The sequence below is a fragment of the Gymnoscopelus microlampas genome, assembly GCF_963454915.1.
Source record: "Gymnoscopelus microlampas genome assembly, chromosome: 4".
NCBI lineage: Eukaryota > Metazoa > Chordata > Actinopteri > Myctophiformes > Myctophidae > Gymnoscopelus > Gymnoscopelus microlampas.
Window position 1 is genome coordinate 35,438,234 of NC_139941.1, and position 27,702 is coordinate 35,465,935.

The window sequence follows — 27,702 nt, forward strand, 5'->3', positions numbered from 1 at the left end:
TTTTAGCTTTTCAATCACCCTCAATATTCAAGGCTATATCTACAAATCCGCATTGTTGAAAGTGAAGACCTGCACATTACAGTTAAACCCCCTTGAGATCATTGAGATCATGGGAATAAGTGAGTTGCACTGTCGGTGGAGGGAGGAGCATCAGGGTCAGGGCTGCTGTCAGAGATGGTCCTGACAGGCTCCAACACAATAGAACAGGGTTTCTCAAAGTGGGTGCCGTGGCACCCTAGGTTGTCTAGGGGTGCTGCAGAGCACTTTGATAATATTTGGAATTTTTCAATATCACTTCCGTTTAACCACGTATGGTACCTCTAAAGTAAACTTACCCTGTACGTCCTTTTTTCGATCTACGCCAAATCTCTTTGCCAAAACGTGTCGCATTGTGACGCGCTGTGACGCGTTGTGAGCTTGTAGATCAGCTATTTGTGGCGAATGTTTACCCCAGAATAGTGATGCTGGGGTTCAAGTGGTTAAACGTCAAGTATAAGGTTATTTTCAATCTGCCCTAATAAAACACATATAGCCTACTCTCAAGTTGTGTCTCCTTGTGACATGACATGCTGTATCTTTGGGGGAAAAGATTTACATATTTACGTACCTTAATATGACATAAATGTAAGGTGCTATAAAGTAACACCGTAGTTCAGGGGTGCCGTGGATGAAAAGGTTATTTACAGGGGTGCCCTGAGCCAAGTAAGTTTGAGAACCGGAGCTATAGAAGAGGACTGTCTGAACATCTGCTCACGTGGCTCTGCCTGGGTGATGTCCAGTGCTGCAGTGGTGACCTCATGTCCTTTCCAACAGACTTGAGGGCCACTGTTGCTCTTCTTGTACCATTAGAAAATGTGTTTTAATGATTTATTAATGTGGCATTTTTAAACCTAGTTTTAGGTTTCTATTCCTATTAATGATAGAGTCAGGGTTAAGCTAAACAATGTTGTGCTATTGGCCTGTTACAGTACAGAGTTATGTAAATAGAGTAGTATGAGTACATGGTACCATGATAATCCTATGAATTCTCTCATTGTCACTTTTGATTCTGACCAGGGTCTCCCGAGCTTAACAATATGCACTGCCCTCATAATACTGTACATTTTGTCGAAAGGAGGAGATCAAAGTTACATACTGTAGCCTAGCATCCCTATTCTGCGGCAAACATTCGGCGAAAATAGCAGATCATTTGTTGTGAGCTTGTAAATCTGCTATTTTTGGCAAAGACATTTATTGTCGAGCGAAAATAGGAGCGGGGCTAGTAAGTCAACTAACTAAGTTAAATTGTTTGAGCTGCACAGCTTGGGTTTTTACTCTCACAGTTTACATGAACGCTGAGGATTTCACTGTGTATAACACAATGAGATCCAACTCTACCTTCCTCAAGTATGAGGTGAATTTGCTGCTGTAGTGCATGGACCTACAGGGCTATTACTGTAATAGGACATTGTATACAATGACATAACCTACCTGGTGGAATGTATGTATACAAAAGCGGCATTATCAGCTGAGTTATGTAAGTGTCTGTATGCTTGTGTATTTACACAGTTACTGAGAGGGGTCAGACTCACCCCCAAACAGCCAGATTAGGCAGATATGTAGGTTTATCCCAGCCGGACACACCGTGGTCACAACCAACTATTCACACATGCATGCAGGCACGCATGTATGCATACATGCACTCACACACACACACACACACACACACACACACACACACACACACACACACACACACACACACACACACACACACACACACACACACATTAACAAATTAACACATGCACACAGACACAGAAGGACACACAGCGACACACACCAAACATAACACATACGTGTAGACAAAGGTATCCACTCAAACACAGACACTCGCTTACACATCAGCACAGGCACCATGCACACCTTCACTGTTCACATGTGTACATGTGCATGTACATGTACATAAGCATGTAAAATCACTCATTAACACTGAGACAGATACCATCATATTGACAGAGCTAGCACTCACACATACTGTAAACATTGACAAACATACATAAATGCACATTCACAAGGTGCAACACATAAACATCACAATCAAAAAAAGAACCTCAAAATGGCATGCACTATGGAAACACACACACCATGTTGCCCTTTGGAAAAATAAAGTGAGTACACAGACTCAATCACTTACGGACATCAGATCACCCACTTCAGTGGTTAGTTAGCTATTTCCTCTCCTCGTGGCTAAAATATGCTTTAAACAACAGTCATACAACAAAGTATAAATTTGGCTTTAGTGGTTTCCTTATTCTTTCGTGTATCATCATCAGATGTCCAGCTCAATGTTGTGCAGCCACGCCCTCGTCTCAGGTCCCACGTCGAAGAGGCCGGCCTCCAATGGTGGCTTCTACATGGCACAGGTGGTGATTATGTGATCGGCAGTCTGCTCAAGCTCCCTGAACTTGCATGCTGTGCTGTCTGCCAGGCCCACCTCTTCTTCATAGATGTTTTGAAGCGGCCAACCCCAGATGATGCCGTCAGTGGGAAATAAGATAATATAAATCTGTACTGATCCCCACAGGGAAATTCAGGTGTCATAGCAGTACATTGTCCTAACAGCCTATATGGCTGACAGATCTGACGCCCTGGGAATTCTGAGATCTGGGTCAGCGACTGGAGACCTGACTGATCATTCAGAAACACAGCTTATAACTAAGATGGCGGTATAAGACAGTCGAGTGAGTGAATGAGTGTGATGTGTGGGTGATGTGTGATGTGTGTGTGTGTGTGTGTGTGTGTGTGTGTGTGTGTGTGTGTGTGTGTGTGTGTGTGTGTGTGTGTGTGTGTGTGTGTGTGTGTGTGTGTGTGTGTGTGTGCGCGTGTGTGCGTGCGCGTGCACGTGCGTGCATGCGTGCGTGAGTGCGAATGTGTGTGTGCACACATACTTTTGTGTACATGAGAACTAACAGATGGAGAAACCGGTCTGCATGTGGAACGGAGATCTCAAGGGATGAGAGGGAAAAGTGCACATTATACAAGATTAGTGCACCCCAAGTTGGAGGGAAACACTGGCTTGCATGTGACCCATAGTAAAGAAACTGCTTAGAAGTCCAGAACACCACCTGGCATATCAAAGCAGCCTTGTAAAATGAATTTCAAAGGAGCTTCACTGGTCGTGATGGGAGGAGATGGGTGACATTGAATAGGCACTATTGCACAAGTGGATACACTATGATGGATTCATGTGTCAAATACACATAAAAAGAGACGCCAGTGCTAAACTGCTATTCGCCGATTTAATTCAGTACAATTCAATTAAATTCAGTTTCTGGGTAATTAACTTCAACTCAGCTCAACAGAATAATATATAGCATTTTTGTAAACAGAACATCTGCAGTTCACTCCCTTTGTATGCTTTATTTATTGAAACAATAGGAATGTTGAGAGAGACTATGTATGATGCATAGAAGACGTGGCTCTGGTTAGATTCAATCCTTGGCTAGCAGGGACAGGTGTTGTTCGGGAGACAGGCATCTTACCCACCATGGCATTATAATGGGCATGTGACAGAATGTTTGTCAGACAATTTGAGCTCTCCTGTTTGAGGCATGGATGATATGAAATGAAATGGGGCTGCTGTCCTCTTTTTGTGTTGTTTTGACAGACCAACAGACAGACAGACAGACAGACAGATGCCTCATTATGACATGAATATCTGCTTACCTGTCAAGTCCTGCTGAGTCACCTCTATTGCCACTTCTCAATAGGGCCTTTTGTTACCTCTCCTTCTGAAAAGGTCTGCTCCCAGTCTGCTACGATCCACTTCCCCCTGACGGTGGCAGCCAAGGTGAAGTGGTGCAGTATAGGCGATCACACAAACAGAGAAACACTCTCTCTCACCTAAATCAGTCTCAGACAATGCTATGTTTCTGTTCAAAGATGGTCTCTATTCACTGTTTGCTTTATATATCACATTAACTCCCTCATCCCCTGACCCCTGTATGTGTGTAATGTCACTGTGTGTCCATGAGTATTTCTGTGACTGTTGGGTTCAGGTAAGGGGAGAAGCTAATACTGCCTTGACAAAGTCAGCTCATGTTTCAGGCTGACTGAGTATGAGCCTGTTAATCTACTCTAGGAAAAATATGAATGTGAGAGAACTTCACACTATCTATAATGTGCATTTTAACCTTTATTTATCCTGGAAGCTGAGCATACGCCACTTCTTCAACAATGTCTTGTACTGCACATTCGTAGGAGACACAGTTAACCAATATAACAGCAGTCAAATCCTACACAAATGTGAAGGAATGGCTTTCTGCAGGTTAAATGAGGATGAACTGGAAATGTGTGGTGTAGTTGTGGTAAGGTTGAGATTTTGTTGCATTTGGCCCTCCTCCAAAACAAATGGAGAAACCAGGCATTATTATTATTATTATTAGTATATGGCGCCCTCTAGTGATTAAATGAGTAAAGATCAAGTCTAATGCCTGTTCTTTGGAACAGTCCAATATTATGGGAGCAATGCGTCAACGGGGCGCCATATTTGTCCGGTCAAGAAGAAGCTACTCCTCCTAATGCTTATCTGTCAAGGAAGAAGAACCTTGCTTCTTCAGATTGCAAATATCCCCCGACAGTTATTATGATGATACAGGTGTACGGCTTAAATTAGAAGTGTGGGTTTCTTTCATACCAAAATGCAGATCGTAACAGTAATTAAATGGTTATAAAACTATGTTTTATTAATATTTTGTGTTTTGTCTTATCATTTACGACTCGGGCACATTTCCTGAAGACAAACATCTAGAGAACGGACGGCCACATGATCTATGGCTCCACATGACCATAGATCATGCTGCTTCCTGTTTGGTGCTGAGAGAGCACGCCGATTGGTTGTTGACTGCGTTCACGTCATTGAACTTCATATGAGCATGCGCATTAGCGCCCAACACTTTCAACGTGTTTGTAGCGCGACGCGTTTGTAGCATAGAGTGTAATTAGCTACGTTTGTAGCCATAGCGGAACTTCAAGATTTGTAAAAGGGCGAGCAGAGCGGAACGCGCGCGCTCTGCAACAACATCTGCTAAACCAGCGTTTTATACGTAAATGTAAGCTAAGCTTTAAGTTACCAGACTTTAGCGTTTCAAAACTATTACGTAAACATGCCGACGTGCAGGGTTTGATTGGTTAACACGCACGTTATTAATTGAGAAAGCAAGATGTTTTGTTCAAATAACAAATAGGCTAACGTCGGCAAGTGTTTATGTTAACTCTAGAATGTCTCTTATTGTGTTGTATGTATTCAATGAATGTACACCATTTAAAAAAGAAGTCCTAAGGCTCGAAACTCTCGATCAAAGAAGAGTTTTCTACGGAGCATAAGTAGTAAAGTAGGTTTCGTCCAGAGGGTTGCATCTCTTAATTTTAATAGCTAGCATCTAGAGTTGCAACACCAACCCTTGACAGCCCATACATCCAAACAGGAAAGTCCAGTCTGATCGTATTAAACGACGTTAAACTCACCAACATTGCAGCAGTACGGAAAGCTTTGATTATCCTCTTTGTAATCTGTCAAGATTTTGTTTAATAAAAATCCACCATAATATATGTTATCAGCTACTTTCTGTCAATAAATCCCGTGCAGGTGATTGATTGATTGATTTATTGATTGAATACTTTATTAGAAGTTTGCAGAAAAAAACATGAAAGTACAGTTCAATACAAGGTCAGCTAATAGGAATAACAAAACCCAAGAAAGCAATTGGCTTGTTTCCATTAGGGGTCCTTTGTACTCAATTCATAGTGGCATTAAATGACATACACTTCTATGCAGAACATCATAAGCAGTTTAAATCAGTTTGTTGTGATTGTGGACTTCATTTACGTTTTTGAAGTACTTTGACAGGTAGCCTACATGGGTATAACGTTGTGATGTATCTTGTAGACCAGGTCCATTGCACGTTGCTGTACTCTATCCTCTACCCTGAGCCATCCGACCCTAGCAAAGTGAGCAGGGGTTAGATGAGTTGTGGGTGTAAGGCCAAGAAGTGGCCTTACCAGTTTGATTTGTGATGTCTGGAGCCTTGTTTTTAAGGCATGGTGGTGATGTGGTACCATGAGGTGCATGCATAGTCGAAGTAACCTTGGATGAGGGCCCCTGTTAAAGTCCTCAAAGTATTCTTACTGACTAGAGAGGAAATCCTATACAAAAAAACATGTTCTTTGGTTGACTTTTGATTACTCTTTTTTGCCATTTTATCACTGGAAAGGTTTGCCTCTAAAATGGAACCTAGGTAGGTAATTTCCTCTTTTCTTGTGATAACATCATCACCTACTTTGATTGTGAAGCTGTCGGCCGAGGTTAAAACTAGACCCAAAGAGAATGGATTAAGTTTCCCACCACCTTTATGTATTTGCACTCTTATTTACTGAACATTTACCCTGTCATATGTTGACTATTGTCTATTGCTCTCTATTGTAAATTGTACTTGTAGAAGCCAAGTAGTGTGTGTTTCGACAATCTAGTTTGATTCTAACCCTAGGCATATGCTGTGTGTGTCACAGATTGGGATTACTTCACTGAGCAGTTGCATCCACATCATCTCAAACCGCCTTGGATTAAGAGCAGGTGCCAGGTTGTCACAAATGTTACAGTCGTGATGGAGGGTGATGATGATGAGTTGGTTATGACTCGAGAGGAGCTCCGAAGATGGATCAAGGAGAAGGTGAAGGGGAAACAAAAGGAGCTGTTGGACTCAGCAGCAGTGCAGAGCAGTCGGCTCCAATCCCTGTTCGACAGGAGCGAGAGGCGGCAGATCGAATACGACAAGCTCCGAAGGTGAGTGCCATGGGGTATTTGTGTGTGTGTGTGTATATAGATGTGTGTGTGCATGTGTGTGTGTATATATATATACACACACACACACAGACACACACACAGCACCAAAGTCTGACGTAATTTACGCATCCTACCTGGGTCGCGGTCCCCCCCCACCCCCCACCCCATTCTGAATTCCCATATACGTCTTTAATATCGCGTCAAATAAGAACTGTGTGAGAAAACTGAGGGTGAGAAAACGCTAATGTTACTTCGGCCAAATTAGTTACATTTTCGCCAGAAACAGACTGTATCAAATATGAGCGACTGACTATCATAAACGATACAGAACCACCTCCCTGACAACATCCTTGATTGTACTTGGCAGGTCAGTGGACGAATGTGAGGCTGTTGTGAAGGATCTGTACAATTCGCTTGGTTGGGAGTACAAAGACACTGACTCAGAGGATGAAACACTCTGCACAAACACTAATGATGAAGCTACGGTGAACAGACTCGACGATGATGTAGACCACAGTAAGGATGATGTTGAAAATATAAAATAGAGCTTTACATGTATTGTCAGTGTCTATTGAACGTAAACCTGTATTTTGGTTGTTTAAAATGGATGAGATTTGCACATGCCTTTCTGTTGTATTGTATGTTTGTGAGCAAACTTGGTTAATTACATTACCGTAATTTATGGATATTTCTCTAGCTGTGCAAGAATGAAACAGGAGTTAGTAAAAATTACAAAATAATTTAAGAAACAAAGATGAGGAACTAAATAGTAATTACTAATATGAGATTTGCAAAAATATCTATAAAAAAACAAAAAACAAAGAGACAACAGATTTCATTAAGCAGACGTTTGGGAATGACCAGCACACCGGCGTCTACACTTGCACAATTAAGACAACTTTTTATTATAAAGGCAACGTTTCAATGTAAGAATGACTCTCTGCTGCCTATGTCAGCAATTTATGTGAATTTCTTTTATCCAGAAATGTATTGGTATTCCTAGGCATTTCACACCATCCAAGTGATAACATGTTATGATTTCACTAACATAATCCAAGTAATGACATGTAATGAGTTTATTAACATGACATTATCATTTTATTATATTTTCACACTTTTCTCCGTCCTAGGTGATATGCCTCATTTATCTCCATACGACGTCATCCCTTCTGGAAGCATTGTGTCCTCTAACCCTTCTGTTTCCAAGTCACAACACCTACAGACTACCGGGGTTCAGAATTCACACAAACCTGCACAAAGAGATAAGCCTTCCACCTCAGAAGATGAAACACGCCACACAAACGCTGATGATGGAGCTGCGGTGAACAGATTTGATGATGATGCTGCAGACAACAGTAACGGTACGTTTTAACTCATTCCCTGCCTAGAACGACTAAAACGACTTCTGTCCTTAAGCCATGCCTGCCTAGAACGACTAAAACGACTTTTTAAAAAATAAAAAAATAAAAAAATATTTAAATTTTTTTTTTTTTTTTTTTTACTTTTTTTTTTTTTTTTTTCACCCAAAGACCAAGGAGATATGATTTTTCGAAGATCTAGACTCCTATCCACTTCCTTGTTAACTTAAAACTTAAAAATACTCTATCTCGGCTCCTGAGTACTTTTTTTTTTTCAATGAAAAATCTTGGCAGTGGGCAAACGCGGCCAGAAAAATTCTGGCAGTGAATGAGTTAACAGCGGGCGACTCTCGGGCGATGCCGGGCGACATCGTCCAAAAGATAAAGAAAATCCATCTTTCATCGCCCCCCCGCCCACTTCGCCCGATCGCCGGCTCTCATAGAAGGATAAAGGATAATTCCTTTTAACAGGTCGTTCATGAAAGTCCTTGCGGTCTTGTTTCCAATGAGAACCTGTGAGCAATTAGGGGTTAAGAGTCTTGCTCAGGGACAAATTTCATTTCATCGACACATATGCTGATCTGGCCTGGAATCGAACCTGGGGCAACCAGGGACTCTGGCTCCCTAGGCGGGTTCACTAACCATTCAGCTATGGCCGCCCCTCTGACTTTCTTTATCTTTTGGACGATGTCGCCCGCGATCGCCCGAGAGTCGCCCGCTGTTAAAACGCACCGTAAGGATGATGTGTCATTGAAAACAAATTAGAGAAAATTTGACAAATGTTGTGATGACATGTTATTAATTGATTAACACATTGGCTGCCATCTTTTTTTTTTTTTTTCTACAGTAGACTGCCAGACTTTTTCAATGAGAAAAAAAAAGTACTCAGGAGCCGAGATACAGAATTTTTAAGTTTTAAGTTAACAAGGAAGTGGATGGGAGTCTAAATCTTCGAAAAATCATATCTCCTTGGTCTTTGGGTCAAAAAAAAAAAAAAAAAAAAGTTTTGAATTTTTTGTTGTTGTTGAAAGAACGCAGATCTGCGTTCTTGGCAGCGTGCGCTCTGCGGACGCAAAAGAACGCAGATCTGCGTCCATGGCAGCCAATGTGTTAACATAAAGTGATATAATATTATGATTTCAGTAACATAATCTTCACACTTTTCTCCTTCGTAGATATGCCTCATTTATCTCCCTCGCAACATCCGCAGACTGACAGGGATCAGGATTCACACAAAGAGACACTAAGAGATGAGGCTTCCTCTACTTCTCTTCCAGCTAACCTGAAGAAGAAGAAGAAGAAGAAGAAGAAGGCAGCAGTAGTCCTTCCCAAACACCCGGTGAACACTGTTCGCCGTTCTCTCCGTTCCCTGCAGCAATGCAGCTATAAGGAGGAAGAGGAAGAGAATAGTGAATATGATTCTGACACGCATTGGGAACCAAAAGAGGACAGCAGTTCCAGTGGCTCTGATTGGATGGGCTCTGACTCAGAATCCCGGTCAAAAAAGAAAAGAGATGAGCAGACACTGACACCAAAAGTGAACACCAATATCATAAGCACACCTGTTGCACCAAAGACCAGCTACACTGCTGCAAGCAAAGTGACTCTGTCACAGACGAATATTATGACCAATGGACGAACAAATACATCCACCACAACGCAAAAGCTAATTGGAGGTAAAATCTGGGTCTTGATCCATGTTTGCAACTACAGTGCTTCAAATACAAACCTCATTACATATCACTGCAATGTTGATATCCTTTCTTCCTTGGGTTTGTATGGTCACTGATATTGACTGATGGGAATTTATAGCTGTTGTCTTATCTAAAAAGTAACAGCCACGTACAATACATCCCTGTGAACGCTTTCATAATCCACCTATAGATACTTGGATATGGGAAAGTTGGGGATAGTTTGCTGTCTTTCCTGCTGCTGTATTTCTTATGCAAAAAAAAAACAAAACAAATGAGGAGGGAGACCACCGTACAATGCAAAATAATAATTTGAATGCCTTCAAACGTCTATTTGTATGTGTACTGTATATGCATGCATATGTGTGTATGTGGATGTATGTATAGGCTAGTGACCAGTGGTTGGCTTAATGCTAGTATGTTTATTGACTCACACCATTCTCTCTCTCTATAAATATATTTATATTTGACATGATTTCACACGCTTACCATTGCTTCCCGAGGAAGAGTTTTCCACTCAAAACGCTTTGCAGAGTACTCTGTAAGATTTTATGCCATTTGATTGTTCGTTTTGTCTAAACAAAAGTTGTAAAAGAAATAGACGTTTGAAGGCATTCAAATTATTATTTTGCATTGTACAGTGGTCTCGCTCCTCAGTTGCTGTTGTTTTTTGTATTTTTACATATTGGTCCTCTATCTTGCAGGAAATTCATGTGCACTGGTGGCTTCCCCCAACCCAGACACAAAACCCCCTAAGGACCTCCCAGAAGAGGCGTTAACGGTTGGCATGGAGGTCTTAGCCAGGAGGAAGCCCAACTTCTGGGAAAAGGGAAAATTAACAGAGATCATAGCAGAAGGTTTGACAATGTTTTCAGCAGGACCCACTCTTGATGATTTATATTTTGGGATATTGCCTGGTTTATGGTTTTGACATGCATAAGGAGAAAGGTTTCCCAGTAAAATACCTTAGCCAGTGCAACATGCATTTTCTTGATTCAGGCCTCTGTTATTCTATTTTTAAATTGTACGGTGAATTTTGGTAGGTGTAGGCTAGGCCCGACCTCGATTATTCGAATAGTCGACTAATCAGTCGAGGGAAGTCTTAGTCGACTGCCAATCTCTTAATTCGACTGAGAGATTGGCCTAATTTGTTATATTAATGAACTAATAGTTTGCCAAAAATAGGATATACATCATGATTGAATGGGAGAAACCAAGCAAGTATATGTTAAATCAGACATTAAGCACCCATACAGCCCAAATGGAATGTTCCTCTATTTTTTTGCATGATTCGACAGAGATTGGCAGTCGAATCAGACTGATTCGACTGCCAATCTCAGTCGAATCGTGCCAAAAAAAAAAATCTAAACAAGAAAACTTTCAACTTTCAAATTTTTTTTGGTGTTGCATTAGTCGACTATAGGCAACATTTGGCCAATCAGATTCGACTATAGAAATCCTTAGTCGGGGACAGGCCTAGTGTAGGCCTAGCCAGGGTTGAGCTCTAGGGGGTACGGGCGGGTACGGCGTACCCTTAGTTCTGAGACTGTGGGGGCTGGGGGCTCGCGCGTGCTCCACATGCACTCACCGTCAGCGGCGGTCGTTAACACCTTAAAATTTAAACAATAGCATCTGAAGGTTCGCGCCGTCAGTGGCGAGACATTCTCAATAGCGTCTACCTGGCTGCTTTGCATAACATTGGGCTACTGGAGAAAAGCCATGGACTTGAATTGAATGTGTTACATTCCTCTCACAATGAGAGACAACAGTCTCTGCACTGCAGTGTGAAGGGGATTGCTTAGCAGAGCACCCAGTTCTCTGAGACAAGACAAAGACAAGTTGTCTGATTATTTTAACTGCTTATGTGTGGGTGAGTCTATGTAAAGTAAAGTAAGTTTTTTTTTATATAAAACTAAAAGGAAAGTAAAATAATTGATTAATTGAAACAAAAATAAAAACAACAAATTAACAATGCAACAAAATAATAAGAAATATAAATACATTAATAATCACATGTTGAATACAGTATTAGTAAGTGGCTATATGCACATGCCTGTGCGCGCGCACGTGACGTCATAAAATACAGTACCCTTAGTTCAAAAATCCACAGCTCACCACTGGGCCTAGCTATGCCTGTTTCCTCCAAACTAGATTTTCTGCCAATATGCATTGTCTTCAAATTAATTTAATTAGTGACAACCTGAACTGATGCACATCATTTGCGCGCCCTCGTTTCCCCACCAAGTTCCCTAGGAAACTAATGGATAGCGTATACCTCCAAAAGCACTTTCCAGCCACTAGATAGTATTTCAGAACATACCTACTGTGACACAATATTTTAGGGCCAGGATATGGTGAGCATGTTTGCTCTGGTGATAACGTAAAGGGATCACTGCCAACCGTCACCACTGTGACTGTCACTGTTATCAGAAGATAATCAACTGGTCTATTTTAAGCATTACACAGCAATTGCTCCAGTTGTTATAATGTTACCATTTTTGGTTTCACACAAACAACCAACACATGGTCAATTCCTCATTCACAGATGGTGTGCAGAATTACGAGGTCGATTTTGGGAAGAAAAGGATCCTGTTGGCTGGACATCAAATTGCTTTTTGCCACTCAGCGGCTGTGGACCGGCTGTACGTTGGTGCTCGTGTGGTGGCCAAGTATCAAGAAGCTGAAAGGTCCTGGTTTGATGCTGGTATCCTGGTGGATCTCCCCAATAGAAAGAACCGGATGAGGTTAGCTTGTGTGCGTGCGCGCGTGTGTGCGCGTGTGAGTGTGTGTGTGTGTGTGTGTGTGTGTGTGTGTGTGTGTATTTTTGTGTGCACATCTGGGTGGTGAGTTATGGTAGATTTGGGTGTGTCTGTTAAGTTAAATATACATTTTACTTATTCTATTGTAATAATAAATAATAGCAGCAGCAGCGAGGGTACACCTCTGAGACGGCTGGCCACAATTCTTACTTATGCGTATAAGTTACAGTAGAAGTTTTTAGCTCAATTCCAGTTTCGGGGTTTGACAAAAGAATGTTTCTATCTTTCAGGTTCCTGGTCTTCTTTGATGATCACACTCCCTCCTATGTTGGTCTGACTATTCTTCACCTGGTGTGCCGACCATGTAAGACGGACATGTCAATGTCGGGGGGTGGGGGGTGTTCAGTTTGAGGCGAGTCATTTTCAAAGGAACTGTTACTGAAATAAGTAATATTATTACAGCAAGACCTTACTTATAACGTGGTACTGCCAAACACTGATTACACCTAAAATATCTTAAATAGAGGAAGGAATTGCAAATATGTTCCTGTTATTTCATATACCGTACTGTAAGGAAGAACAAAACTAAACATGTGATTTGTCTTTATTTGTGTGTGACAGTGAAGGACGTGTGTGAGGATCTTACTGATGAGGCTCACAAGAATTTTATCAAGGACTATCTGCAGGTGTATCCAAACTCCTCGTTGGCTGTCTACAGAGTTGGGCAGACCCTGAATGTGGACCTCCAACGAATCCAGAGGAAGTGTGTGGTGGAGCAGGTTGACTGCCAGTTGATACAGGTGGTTTTCAAGGTGAGGTGCTTTCAACATGGTCCTGTAAATCGTGATTATTATAATTTTTTTCCCCTTCAAGTTTATTTTTTAACAAAAAAAACACGATTTTGATGTAGCAACTTCCACACTTGAGGGTACTATGCATCCGCGTCATCCGCTGGTGCCAGCGGATGAAGGCTGCCAGCACAGAAGCCACGACGTGCACGTGGATGTAAACAAAAAGTGTCCGGGGGGTAGGGGAGGGTCTCATCTATCCACTGGAACAAAAACATTTCTACCACGATCTAACGCGATTGACATTCATTATGGGTGGACATACAGTAGTAGACAATTTGTGACTACATATAAAAACAATGAATAGTTACAACATTGATGTAATTAATTGAATGAATTGAGGTTGAACGTGGTTCAAATACTTTCTTAGAGAAGGTAGAATTTGCCTCTTGGGATGAGAGACAGCGAGATCCAAATGTGGCGTTGGCGGGCGCCGCGGCGGTTGTGGCGGACGCCGCGAGCGCCGCGGCGGTTGTGGCGCTCGCCGCGAGCGCCGCGGCGGTTGTGGCGCTCGCCAACCGCCACGAGCGCCGCGGCGGTTGTGGCGAACGCCACGACCGCCGTGAAAACCGCCCCAAGCGCCGCGAGCGCCACGTAGGGTCCGCCATCCGATCCATCGACCATATCTGCGCTCTTCTGGCGCAGCCCCCCCCCCCACATGTCCCCCCCCCCCCACCTGCGTGCCCCCCCCCCCCCCGGGACGCCCCCCCGCCCAAGGGGTGGATAGTAATAATTGTATATTTTGCGCATTTGATCCAGAGCAGTTGAGATTTGATTCGGCCATATCTTTCTGAATGTAACTTGTATTTTTATAATTGTATTTTTCATATGATCTGTAAAGTTTATATTTTCATTTGCTACCAGGCATGAATTCATTATAATTTATTATATATATTTTTCCTTATTTTCTTTCTTTATTTACACGTGCGTAATAAACGAAGCATTTGAGATTTCATCCGCCCAGATCTTTCTGAATTTTACTTGAATTATTATAATTTTAATGTTTATATGATCCGTAAATTTTATATTTTCATGTGGTATCAGGCATGAATTTATTTTAATTTATTTTATTATTTTATTTCATTTATTTACATGCGCGCAATTACACACGCATCTAACTATTGGACTCAGCTCTGGGGACACGGTGCGGCTGCAGAGTTCACCTTGAAATTTGTCATTACAATTTTACTGTAGCCTAATCCACAAAAGTGTGACTGACTGTTAATTCCTTGAGTCAATACATTGTGTTTTTATCACCGGTGCCAGTATTATTATTATTATTGTTAATAGACCTTGCAACATAGAGCAACTTAAGTGCTTGCAGAACTTAATAATATAAGCACACTTATTCTCCAGGCAGACAGACCGAAACAGTCTGTCTGTCTGTCTGTCTGTCTGTCTGTCTGTCTGTCTGTCTGTCTGTCGGTATATATACGTGCATAAATTAAGCTTGGGTCATTGGTCAATGAACCTGGTGTGTCGGTCAGAAAATAACTGATCTATAAACTCACAACTCATCGCATCCTCATTCATTTCACTGGTCAAATGCAACAGACAGACAGCCAGACAGACAGACAGACAGACAGACAGACCAGGCCGTGACACCAAAAATAGCCGATCAACAAGCTGCAGCGCGATAGATAGATAGATAGATAGATAGATAGATAATATAAATATATTATACTGTAGGCTACACGGTTATAACCAAAGATAATTATGATAGGCTATATTATTATATTAGGCTATTAACATTATGCAAGCTAATTATATTTACCATGGTTACGTCAATAAGAAGACAGACAGATCTGTCTGTCTGTCTGTCTGTCTGTCTGTCTGTCTGTCTGTCTGTCTGTCTGTCTGTCTGTCTGTCTGTCTGTCTGTCTGTCTGGACGGACGGACTTACGGACAGATTGATAAGTAGACTTGATTATAGCCAATATATTATTTTATTTTCATTTACACATGCGCCTTTTCATCCAAATTGTGTGTTATATCATTTACTTGTAGCATGGTTAATTAATAGTCCCTGTTTGCATAGCCCCCAAATCGGGCTCCCCAAGTTTTGCTCGCTGTGTGAACTGTTCAAAGACGCAACAACAAGCTCCATACTAGCACTCGGTGGTACTGGTGCGTCTCTGACCGTGTCTGTCTGTCTGTCTGTCTGTCTGTCTGTCTGTCTGTCTGTCTGTCTGGCTGGCTGTCTGTCTGTCTGTTGCATTTGACCAGTGAAATGAATGAGGATGCGATGAGTTGTGAGTTTATAGATCAGTTATTTTCTGACCGACACACCAGGTTCATTGACCAATGACCCAAGCTTAATTTATGCACGTATATATACCGACAGACAGACAGACAGACAGACAGACTGTTTCTGTCGTCTGTCTGGAGAATAAGTGTGCTTAAGTTCTGCAAGCACTTAAGTTGCTCTATGTTGCAAGGTCTATTAACAATAATAATAATAATACTGGCACCGGTGATAAAAACACAATGTATTGACTCAAGGAATTAACAGTCAGTCACACTTTTGTGGATTAGGCTACAGTAAAATTGTAATGGCAAATTTCAAGGTGAACTCTGCAGCCGCACCGTGTCCCCAGAGCTGAGTCCAATAGTTAGATGCGTGTGTAATTGCGCGCATGTAAATAAATGAAATAAAATAATAAAATAAATTAAAATAAATTCATGCCTGATACCACATGAAAATATAAAATTTACGGATCATATGAACATTAAAATTATAATAATTCAAGTAAAATTCAGAAAGATCTGGGCGGATGAAATCTCAAATGCTTCGTTCATTACGCACGTGTAAATAAAGAAAGAAAATAAGGAAAAATATATATAATAAATTATAATGAATTCATGCCTGGTAGCAAATGAAAATATAAACTTTACAGATCATATGAAAAATACAATTATAAAAATACAAGTTACATTCAGAAAGATATGGCCGAATCAAATCTCAACTGCTCTGGATCAAATGCGCAAAATATACAATTATTACTATCCACCCGTTGGGCGGGGGGGCATCCCGGGGGGGGTCCCGGGGGGGGGGGGGGGGCACGCAGGTGGGGGGGACATGTGGGGGGGGGGGCTGCGCCAGAAGAGCGCAGATATGGTCGATGGATCGGATGGCGGACCCTACGTGGCGCTCGCGGCGCTTGGGGCGGTTTTCACGGCGGTCGTGGCGTTCGCCACAACCGCCGCGGCGCCCGCCAACGCCACATTTTGGAAGATCTGGCGGACGCGGCGGTTATGGCTGAAAATCTGACGGACGCGGCGCCGGTGGCGGAGGCGGCGGTTATGGCGGAAGATCTGGCGGACGCGGCGGAGGCGGCGGTTATGGCGGAGGATCTGGCGGACGCGGCGGTTGCCACGGCGGTTGTGGCGGCCGCCACGACGGCCGCCACCCGCCGTGGCGGTCGTGGCGGACGCGGCGGCCGCCGTGGCGCACGCCACTGCCACATTTGGATATCGCCCCTCCTGCTTGGGATAGCACAAAGTACTGATAAAGTAAATTAGAAAATTATATGAGTGCAGATATTTCTTTCATTAAATAAGAATGTAGCTAATCTTTGTTTTTACTCTAGCTTTAGAGGTATAACATTCTATTTAAACGTTTCTGTTCCGCAAACACACCGTGCAACTTTACATTCTTGTTTTTGAAAGATTTAGCACATTGTCATAAATTATCTTTGAAACAATTAAGCTTTTATTGTTTCTGTGATTTTGCTTGTCAATAAATATCATGGCAACATTTGTAATTCATGTCATGTACACAGAAAGTGTCAAAACATGAGATAACGGTTGTCTGCATGTCATACTCAGGATGATGAACAAAAGGAGTGGATATACCTGGGTTCCATAAGGCTCGAATACATCGTCAATTTGAAGAAACGGTTGGAGAAAGGAACAGAGCCACGCAAGGACAACCCCCCCTCCGCCCCCCAGCCGAGTTAGTATCTGCTCCAGTTATGTAATAATAATATGAGAGTTCATTCATATAGCACTTCTTTAAAAACAAAGTCGGAGTGTTTTACATAAAATGAAGAAAAGGATTCATCTTAATCTGTGATAAACTGCGACTAGCTCTCTGGGATAAGCTCTCGGTTTGTGCTTGAATATGTTGGATAGACAGACCAACTCGCTGACAGAGTGACTTCGAGATCGCACCTAAAATTTTATTGGTAAACAGAATAAAACACAATTAATTTAAAGGTGCAGTAAGTTATATATTTTTGGTTAAAATAAGTGTACAATGGCTCTTTATTCTGATGGTAATCATTGCTATAGTGTTTGTTCAGGAACATGGGTCTCCCTGTCTCTCAAGCTCTGTAGTAAACAGAAAATGCATTTTCAGGTTGGGATACCAATTTTATCCAATCAGGCAAACTCTTACAGGACAGAGTATAACATAAATACAAGTGAAATTGGAAGTGATGACTCAAAGAAGTGAGCAGACACATTTTTTTATTGGAACAATCTGAAATTGAAGCTGATAAATGGGTACTCTTTCCTGATTGCCTGAATGTATTTTCTGTTTATTAAATAGCTGGAGAGATGAGGAGCAATGATTACTATCAGAATATAGAGGTTTATGTTTTAACCAACAAATATCACTTTTACACTACCTTTTAACAATACATAGTCTATGTAAAGTTGAGAATGAAGCCACGCTGTATGATGTTCCACCGGATGTTCCGGTTTCACCCGGGGACCGCCCCTAATATGCCTAAACCTAACTTGAACCTCACAGAAACTATGCCTAAACCTAACCTTAAGAGTAGTTCACCCCAAAAAATACTTATTTTCTATAAATTACACACCCCATGAAGCATTGAATTCATGGAGATTTTTTTGTTTTTGTCGCATTCCTAAGCCAATAATTTGATGACCGGCGGAAAGATGATATCCGGCAGGAGACTCAAAGAGTCTCCTTTGAGTCTCCTACCGGAGAGACCGCCGCTCACAGAAACTATGCTTAAGCTCACAGAAACTATGCCTAAACCTAACTTTAACCTCACAGAAACTATGCCTAAACCTAACCATAACCGTAAACCTTACCATAAAACCATGCCCATCTGAGGCGAAACCCTCCGAAAAGAGGGAGAACTGGTACCAGACATCAAATTCACAGTCACTTTGTTGCAAAGTAAACCTCAAAATGTGTGTGGTAATGAGAACTCACTTCTTTGTCTCTTTCCATTCGTCAGTGACATCAACACAGACCATCCATCCAAGCAAGCCCTATCAGACCAAACCTGCATCCATACCAGTATCAGCAGTGAGCACCAACACCAGTGCTGACAGGCAAGCACTTGTGTTCCAAGTTTGTGTTATAAACGTTTCTCGAATGAAGAATTAACGATTTGAGGCTGAATGTAAAAATGTTAATCATTGGACAAGTATTGTAACGGACATACATTGTTTGATTGATTGATTGATTGATGTACTTTATTTAGTAAGACATGAAAACAGTACATGACAGTACATAACAGTACATGGAAGTACAAATTCACAATACAAGGTCTACTAAACTGGAAAGCTCATTAAAGGAGACACACCATGAATTTAAAAAAAATATTTGATATTTAATATCATATGGTGTATGTCCCTCAAACCATTTTCAAAAGGTTTGAGCCTAAATCAACACTCAGATATACTCATCACAAGTCAATTCTCTCAGGCTTATAAAGCACTTTCAGCTGCAATACCAAAATGTCCTGTTGGGCAGAGGGGTGCTGTACTGCGGTACTGAGCAATTCTGTCTGTCAAAATACATGGGCAGAAAGTTTCGTGATGTAAGCAAACTTGCCATTCTGAGATGGCCTGTTCAGACACGGCCATTCTGAAAATCTCTGAAATGAGAATGAATGACTGAATGTTAAAAAAAATGTTTTTTGGGGTACAAGAGACACTGGGGAGCCAAAAAAATACCAAAGAAATTAAAAAAAAGTGAAATTCATGGTGTGTCTCCTTTAAGCACTAAGCTTGTTTAAGATGAGATCCCCATGCACACAAATCATGATGACATATAAGAGACAGACAGATATACACACTACTATACAGAATGTCATACAATCAGTTTGTGGAGCTGCCTCTGGTGTTATGATCATGGACTTCATTAACATTTTGGAAGTATTTTGACAAATACAGGGGGATCCCAATGTTGTGGTGTGTATCTTGAAGACCAGGCCCATAGCAAGTTGCTGTACTCTGTCCTCAACCCTAAGCCATCCAATCCTAGCAAAATGAGCAGGGGTTAGATGGGTTTTGTGATTGAGGCCAAGAAGTAGCCTTACAAGTTTGTTTTGGGATGTTTGGAGCCTTGTTTTTAAGGCCTTGGAGGTGTTGTGATACCATGAAGTGCATGCATAATCATAATGACCTTGTATGAGGGCCCCTGCAAGAATCTTCAGAGTATTCTTACTGACTAGACGATCAATCCTCCCCAAATAGCGTGTTGTTTGGTTGACCTTTTTGATCGTTCTTTCTGCGTTTTTGTTACCGGAGTGGACATGATTTGGGAGTAAAACAGATTTACACAAAGTAGCCTGTCTCACACACTCACATCCAGCCTGTGTGTGTGTGTGTGTGTGTGTGTGTGTGTGTGTGTCTCACTCTCTTTGTTAACTTCTTTTCCTTTTATTGTGCACTTCATAACATGTATAACAGGGGTGCGCCTGGGCCGCCTATTGAATCTGAAATATGATTACTGTGTAATCATAGTATATAGTATTGTAGTATGTAGTAGTACATAGTATATACTATTTCACAGTCTTAGTGTGTGACTATTTGTGGACAATGAGTGTGATTGCCTCAGGGAAGCATTGATTTATTTTGTCTACTACATGCGGGTGCCGTGGTGTGCCTTTGGTATTGATACAGTTTATCAGTCCATGTCATAACGCACCCACACCCTACGGAGCAGGTATGTTGTAGTCACCTTCTACTGTCGCAGCGATTTCTCATGACAGTTTTAATTCAGTTTGGATCAGACTTGGGGATAGGACCAGGACCTGCGCCATTGTGCTCTTTTAAAATTATTTTTAAGTCATCAATGGTAGGGATGCAAATGATCGATTCATTCATTAATTGATAGTTCATAACCTTATCGATCGATTAACCGATAAGTGACGTTTTTTAGGACCGAAAGGAAAATTCTTGTCCGAAACCGAAAATGAGTGCAGGAACATGATAGCCTTAATATATATAACATTAACGAGCGTCAACGAGCATCAGCTGGACACACACACACCTCCCCTCTGCAGGGCTCTATGGAGTCTGTCTCATTTCTCTCCAAAAGCCCTTGAATATGATGGAATATGATTGAGGATTACTGTGATTATGGTAAGCTCACATTTGATATCGCACACACCATATCTGTAACTTTCACTAGCCCCCCCAAAGATCTCCGTAGATGGCGGTTAACAGTTGGATTTGAAATGATGGAGATCTCCGTCAATGGCAGGGAATGTGTTAATCGATTATAGATTAATTGTTAACATCCCTAATCAAAGGTCAAGGTCTCAACGTAAGGTCAAAGTTTAATCCTATGCTTATTCAGGGGTCATATTTACAATAACGTCTACAGAGCATGTGCACACGCATTGCCGAGCACCCGACAGATTGTGTCAAGTCACATAGACGCTTGTCCAGAACTACTTAACCAGCCGATAGGCCCATACGTTGGGGATCTACGTATATGGGCATAAAAGGGACAGATGGATACAGAAAACACCATGGGCTTACTAGGGATACAGACAGACAGGTGCTACGGTCTACGGAATGCATGCATTCCCAATTTTCATCGTTTCCGACTAGGCCGGTGCCCACAGTCTAGTTATTGTTAATACTGCTATCGGTGGTAAATATTATTGCTTAAGAACCTACGTATCTTCTATACTTGTATTAGGGATGAGCTACCAGTCGCCATACCAGCTTCTAAGATGGTAAAATACAGCCCTCACCGGTGCAGCCCAGCCTGTTTGGACCGAATCAGGCCCAAAGATCTGAAGCCACACACCGGACGCAACCCACTTCTGGCTCCTCTGTTTTATGAGTTCCACCGTATGAAAGCTCGCAAGCGTCATGCTGACAAGGTACTCATGCATTGCATTTCAATGACAATTTGTTATGAGAGAGAGAGAGAGAGAGAGAGACCCTTAGACTGAGCTAAAGAGGTGGGTTTTTAGTGTGGATTTAAACATTTCAATGGTGGGGCTGGACTTGATGTGCAGTGGAAGATTGTTAGGCTTCCCTGCCTAAGCAAAGGTTTTATTGATTGATTGCTTTATTGTTTTATTTGCTTCCCTCAAAGGAGTCGGCTCACCTCTACTACAGGTCTCCTTGTGGCCTGAGTCTCGGCACCATGGCATTGGTGCAAGACTACCTTCACAAGACTCGCTGTGACTTCCTGTATCTGGAGATGTTCTGCTTGGACCCTGACGTGTTTGTCTCCATCACCTGCAAGCCCTTGCCCTCCAAAGTATTCATACTAGACATCTCTAAGGGCAAGGAGCGCAGACAGATCTCCTGCGTCAACGAGATAAACAGCGATCGAGCTGTACTGCCGATGTATAGAAAGGAACGTGTGGCAACCGATGCCGTCTCTATCAACACCTCCCCTGACTTCCTGGTGGGCTGTGACTGTACGGATGGCTGCAGGGATAGGTGGGTGTGTACACGGGAACCTGAAAGGGGGTATCTATGATGATGGTCAAAATTTGTGCAACCACAAGCACTTGAACAAAGATTTTATAATGATGATGATTATCTAAGAATATGGCCAGAGCTACTTTTTATGTCACTTCTGACTGGAGAAGCTGACTTCTGGATATTAATAACTGTGTTTTTTCTTTGCAGTGTTGCATGTTCCTGCAGGCAACTGACTGTTGAGAGCACTGCCCTGAGCCCCGCTGGACCCTCGGATGCAAGTGCTGGTTATTATTACAAGAGATTGTACAATCCCATCGTTACTGGGTGAGTTTTCTCATTATCTGAGTCAAATTCATGATCAAAATCGATCCTGTATGAACAAAACCCATATTCATATAATATTACCCCTATTTTAAACAGCCAATATTTGTGTAGACGTGCTTGAATTCGTCATGGCTGAAGGCCTGTTTTTCTTTTTTTGGGGTAAATTTTAGCCAATTATAATTCTCACCTATCACCACTAGATCTGTTTCACCATAATTGAGATGGGCAGTATAGTATGTCATTCCTACTAATTAATTGTTTACATTTACTGCAGTAGTGCAGTTTTTTTCACCTTTGAAAACTGAGTGGACTTCATATCCTTATATTAAAATTGGCCTGGTCTGATTGGCGGTGCAACGTAGGTGTAAGCTCTATATGTGAGGGCCTAAGAAAAGAAAAATCTTTTAGTTATTTGTTCGAAAGCTTTGCTTGGTTGAGAATTAATAGTCTTTATTAGGTTTGTCTCAATGACAGCAGTGTTGTTGGTACTAGGGTTATAAAGATATAAGTGTAACTAGGACTATGTAATTGACTGATTCACTTAAAGGTTTTATTTCACAGTTACTACACTATATATTTTATGCATGTCAAGCTGTTTTTTATGTTGCTGATTTTTCTTCTGTTTCAATCGTTTTGTAACAATACATTTGTAACAATACATATTGGTACAACTAAGCGCTGTACAAATAAAGTTGATTTATTATTATTAATCAAAATGATGAGTCTTGACATATCCTCTGTCATCACTCCTTTCTCCTCAGTGTGTATGAGTGTAACGCTCTGTGCCGCTGTGATCCGTCTATGTGCTCCAACCGAGTGGTGCAGAATGGCATCCTAGTGAGGTTGCAGGTTTTTAAGACGCAAAATCGAGGCTGGGGCGTCCGCTGTCTGGATGATGTGGCCATGGGCACCTTCATTTGCACCTTCAGTGGTAAGTCACTCTGTCAGAGAGCCCTCTGTCAGCTGTACTTCTTGGGTCGAATCAGAGAATGGTACAGGTGGACAATGTTTTGCAACCACAACTTTCACTTTATACCAAAACCGATAGTCAAATCATCATTAAATGTTGATATAGTCCTCGTAACTAAGCGATTGCATAGAGTATATCTTTTTGAGCAGTGGAGAAAAAAGTCACATGAAAATCTTCTGTCTAAAATAAATGAATGCCACAGTACAGTTACAATCCTGCTTCCACACAGTGTATGTGGTGCGTTTTTCTAAAGAAGCATGTCAAACAAGGTTGTTGCTTACAATATACCGTTGCTGTCCAGCACCTCATTGTGAGCTTGGAGGTCCATTTAGCTGTACTTATCAATGATGAACAAAACCTCCTAACTCATCTTTGTTTTGTTTTAGTCATTTCCTGAAAAATGAACATTTTGGAGTTAGCTGGTTGCTGCCGGACAGCAGAGATATGCTTGTGTAATTGCATACAGTATATGCACAACTGATTATTTGTGGGGGGTTTTGGGGCCGTTTAGAAATAACTTTCTTTTAAATTCTAACTTTAAGCCTTCGGTACGATAATTTAACTTGCAACACTGATTCGTTGACTGCAACCGTTATCTTTTGTCACGGACATGCAGAATTACATTCCTGCAGTGGCTTCAACAGAATGGAATGTTGTCTCAGTTCAACATATCATATTTAGTACAGCGGGAGACAGTGTACAGTCATTAATAGTTTTTCCATTATATTGGACAAGGTTACTCAAGTACTCTCCCACAAACTCTCTCCCTCCTCTCTCTAGGTAGAATTCAGAGCAGTGGGCAGACGAAGAGTTATAACACAGAATACTGTGTTAAGCTGAACCACATAGAAGGGGCTGAGGTTCACAAGGAGGATTATGAGACCGAAGCCTACTGTTCAGATAGCGAATCAGGTACACTGATGGTTTCCATTTTTCCTCTGGAAAAGCCATTTTTATCGTTTTTTTTATTGGGGCACATGGGCATTGTTTGTTGAAATATGCAGATTTGTGTGAAGAATCTTGCATCACAGCCATTTTCTGTTCACTGCCACATTAAAAGCAGAGCTGTGTTTTAGACATTTGTATTTTGTTCATAAAGACATATTTTGACATCGCACTCGGTGTCAGTGATACCAAGATGACACAGCAGGGAGAATTAACCACTTGAACCCTAGCGTCCCTATTTTGGGGTAAACATTTGGTGAGAACAGGCAGATCTACATGCTCGCAGTGCGTTATGTTGTGACTATTTTCGGTGAAGAGAGTCGGTATAGAGGGAAATACTAGCAGTAATATGTCCTTCCATTATTCATTCAGCCAGATCTGGCTTAAAACTGAAAGATAACCATTAATCTAATTTCACAATCGCTCCTGCTGTTTTATCTTTTTTTTGTCCTCCTCACAGAACTTAACACATTGATTGCCTAGATCGAGTTAATTCGTTTTTGCGTGCCGCAATTCTGAAAATCGAGTTAACTCGTTCTTTGGAATTTTCATTGTTTAATCTGTGATCGCGCTGCTCTGTTTATTTTTCATCATAGTTTTCGTTTTCCACTTACTTCACACACACCGGGATCCGGTTTCATGACGCAGATTCCGTTTCCGGTTCTCTTTTTTTTCCCCCGGTCATTTTCGGCCAGAATAGGGAAAAACATGTTTTTTTCACACGGTATAAAAAACGAACGGAGGGCTCCATTTCTATTTTCTTTAGTCCGGGTGATTAATAGTCATTGTCGTCGTGTATCACATCGTTTTAAGGCCGATCAGGGATTGTCGAAAAAGTCACATCCGGTTTATGACGTATTGACTGTTTGAGTCTGTTTGGGGGGGGGGGGGGCGAGCGAGTCAGCGAGGTGATCAAGGTGTCTATTTGCTGCTCTCTGCTGGTAGAACTGTAGTATGTGTTTAAAACTGCAGTCAGACAATTTATTTGAATGAAAAATTACAAAATAAAAAAATAAAAAAAACACGCAAATCGCTGGCACAGGGGTGAGTACATTATGAAAAACTCTGGTAGTCAATGTGTTAACAGTTCTTTTAACGTAATAAGACCTGGATCAGACTCAAATGCAGATGTGTTTAATATTTCTCATAGACCTTGAAAAGACAGTAGGCCCTGCAAAAAGATCTCTAGGGAAATCTGGAGCTGACTCTACCGCGAGGGAGAAGGGACCAGACAAATCAACTACCTCTGTTACCACGATCATGACCAGGCGTTTGTTTGATGGGGACGACCAGTGCTACGTCATCGATGCTGGTGTGGAAGGGAATGTGGCGCGCTATTTCAACGTGAGTCCTGATGCAGCCAGGATCACACTGTGCTGTCAAAACAGCCACTTTTCCCCCGTGCAGTGCACAGTATTGTAACCCATTAAGGTTAAAATCACACCCTGTGTGAAGAGAGTGGTGCCTTTGATGAGCCCCGTATTGATGTTGTCATCAATGCTTGTTTATTGGACATACATACATACACCCGGACACACAGACAAAGTCAGATATAGGAGTGGCTGGCACCACTCAAAAATAGCTAATCTACAAGCTCATAGCGTGGCACCGAGTGCCGCGCTACGAGCTTGTAGATCTGCTATTTTTTTAAATCGTGAAAATTTGTGCAAAATTTGTTTTGTTTTTAATGGATTAATTAATATGAGCACATACTGAATGCCCAGGCATTTCCTCTCTCTCTCTCTCTTACAGCACAGCTGTAGCCCCAACATGTTCGTGCAGAATGTCTTTGTGGATACACATGACCTTAGGTTTCCCTGGATGGCTTTTTTCACCAACACGTAAGTGTCTACCTGTCACTGTCTGAGAAGATTGTTTGAATGCTTTTGCACCAACACTCATACAGCGTAAGCATAAATTGTGATTTATCTAAGAACTTTTTATTGTTACTGGTTGACATGTGTCCCTCTCTCATCATGTTTTGTCTCAGGCTCGTCAAATCTGGTACAGAGTTGACCTGGAACTACAGATCTACAGTTGGAGGTGTAGATAATGTCCTGAAAAGTGTGCAATGTCTCTGTGGTTCCGAAAACTGCCATGATACACTGTAGTTGGTGTAACAATTTAGAATATTGAAAGCCACTTGATGCAAAGTTAAAAGTTATTAATTGCTTATAATAGGTGCTATCCTTTAAATCCTGCAATCCATAAAACTTGTTTTATGGTAGAGTACAATATAACTAACACAACTGCTGCGGTTGGTTTTGGTCTACCTGTTCTTTTTTTATGGACCCCCACTGGTTGACGAGAGGTATTGCATGAAACGCGAAATGCAATTTATCACCAAACAGGCTTTCTGTATTGGCTCAAGCAGTAGAAGGTTCATTTCCCAGGTAGGACATAAAAGTTACGGATTGCAGCTTTTAATAATGCTTGTGTGTGCGCGTTTTAGGTCAGGTTCATTCTTGTATTTATGTACATGCAAATATAAATGCCAAAAAGGCAATATAAATAATCCGTTTTTGCATCTAGTGGATTCCAGTCTTTTTCATTGATATATCTGTTTGGAAGCCCTATTCTCCCCCTTTTTGTTCCAGACGGAAATCATCTGGGGCGCATTGCGAATTTTCGGTCATCTACTTACATGTACCCTACCCAAATACCCTCCCCAAATGTTTTTTATATGTACTATGTACCTGATGATTATACTGAGCATTAAAAGATTGATGTTACTTTAATTACCCTCTTAACACAATTGTTCTTGAGAAAAGGATGGACTCTCAAGGTTCATTGAGGGGTCCTTTGCATTAGCGCTATTTGTTCACCTAAGACGTATAATAGCAGAGTAAGTGGCATAAACCAAACAAATTACACAGTAACCGTCTTAAATGATCAAGTAATTAGCACAAAGAAATCAATGAAGTGCCACAAAGTAACTAGGATAGTGAACACCAACCTAGAATCTGCATGCCCTGACGTAACAGGGCAGGGCATACAGTCTTATGTGTCTATGTGTGGGTATGTCTAATTTATACCGTATAGTACATCAATGCAGACTACAACATTTAAATAACATGTTTGTAAATGTCCACAGTAAAAGCAAGAACTGCATCACTAATCTGTGAAGAGAGCTTTTGACTAACCCACATGCAGACTGTGACAATAGTCTTCACATTTCGTAGAATTTTAAAATAATGATTATAGTAGGTGTTTTTTTTTTTTTTTCATATTTTTGCCCAAAAACGGTCATAACCGTTTTTGGCACTCCTTGTTTGGATTATGAAAAACGGTCCGGACCGTTTTTGGCACTCAATGTGTTAAGTTTT

At 41.5% G+C, this 27,702-nt stretch overlaps 1 protein-coding gene across 4 annotated transcripts; it reads left to right on the top strand.

The window, feature by feature from the left end:
* The first annotated feature begins 4,553 nt into the window (after nucleotides 1-4,553).
* LOC311044383 (histone-lysine N-methyltransferase SETDB1-A-like) lies at nucleotides 4,554-27,329 on the top strand. Of its 4 annotated transcripts, none has more exons than XM_084055911.1 (19): nucleotides 4,554-4,661; nucleotides 6,550-6,823; nucleotides 7,191-7,339; nucleotides 7,954-8,184; nucleotides 9,357-9,857; nucleotides 10,577-10,729; nucleotides 12,418-12,616; nucleotides 12,922-12,995; nucleotides 13,253-13,443; nucleotides 17,308-17,434; nucleotides 18,693-18,789; nucleotides 21,395-21,581; nucleotides 21,800-22,152; nucleotides 22,345-22,461; nucleotides 23,223-23,392; nucleotides 24,212-24,343; nucleotides 25,527-25,720; nucleotides 26,129-26,217; nucleotides 26,367-27,329. In XM_084055911.1, the coding sequence occupies exons 2-19, from the start codon at nucleotides 6,645-6,647 to the stop codon at nucleotides 26,485-26,487; spliced, it is 3,264 nt and encodes a 1,087-aa protein (XP_083912037.1). In that variant the 5' UTR covers nucleotides 4,554-4,661; nucleotides 6,550-6,644; the 3' UTR covers nucleotides 26,488-27,329. The 4 variants fall into 4 exon arrangements, with proteins under 4 accessions (XP_083912037.1, XP_083912036.1, XP_083912038.1 ...); XM_084055910.1 differs by lacking the exon at nucleotides 4,554-4,661 and adding an exon at nucleotides 4,963-5,093; XM_084055912.1 differs by lacking the exon at nucleotides 4,554-4,661 and adding an exon at nucleotides 4,963-5,093 and having other exon boundaries at nucleotides 7,954-8,178.
* Nucleotides 27,330-27,702: the final 373 nt, after the last annotated feature.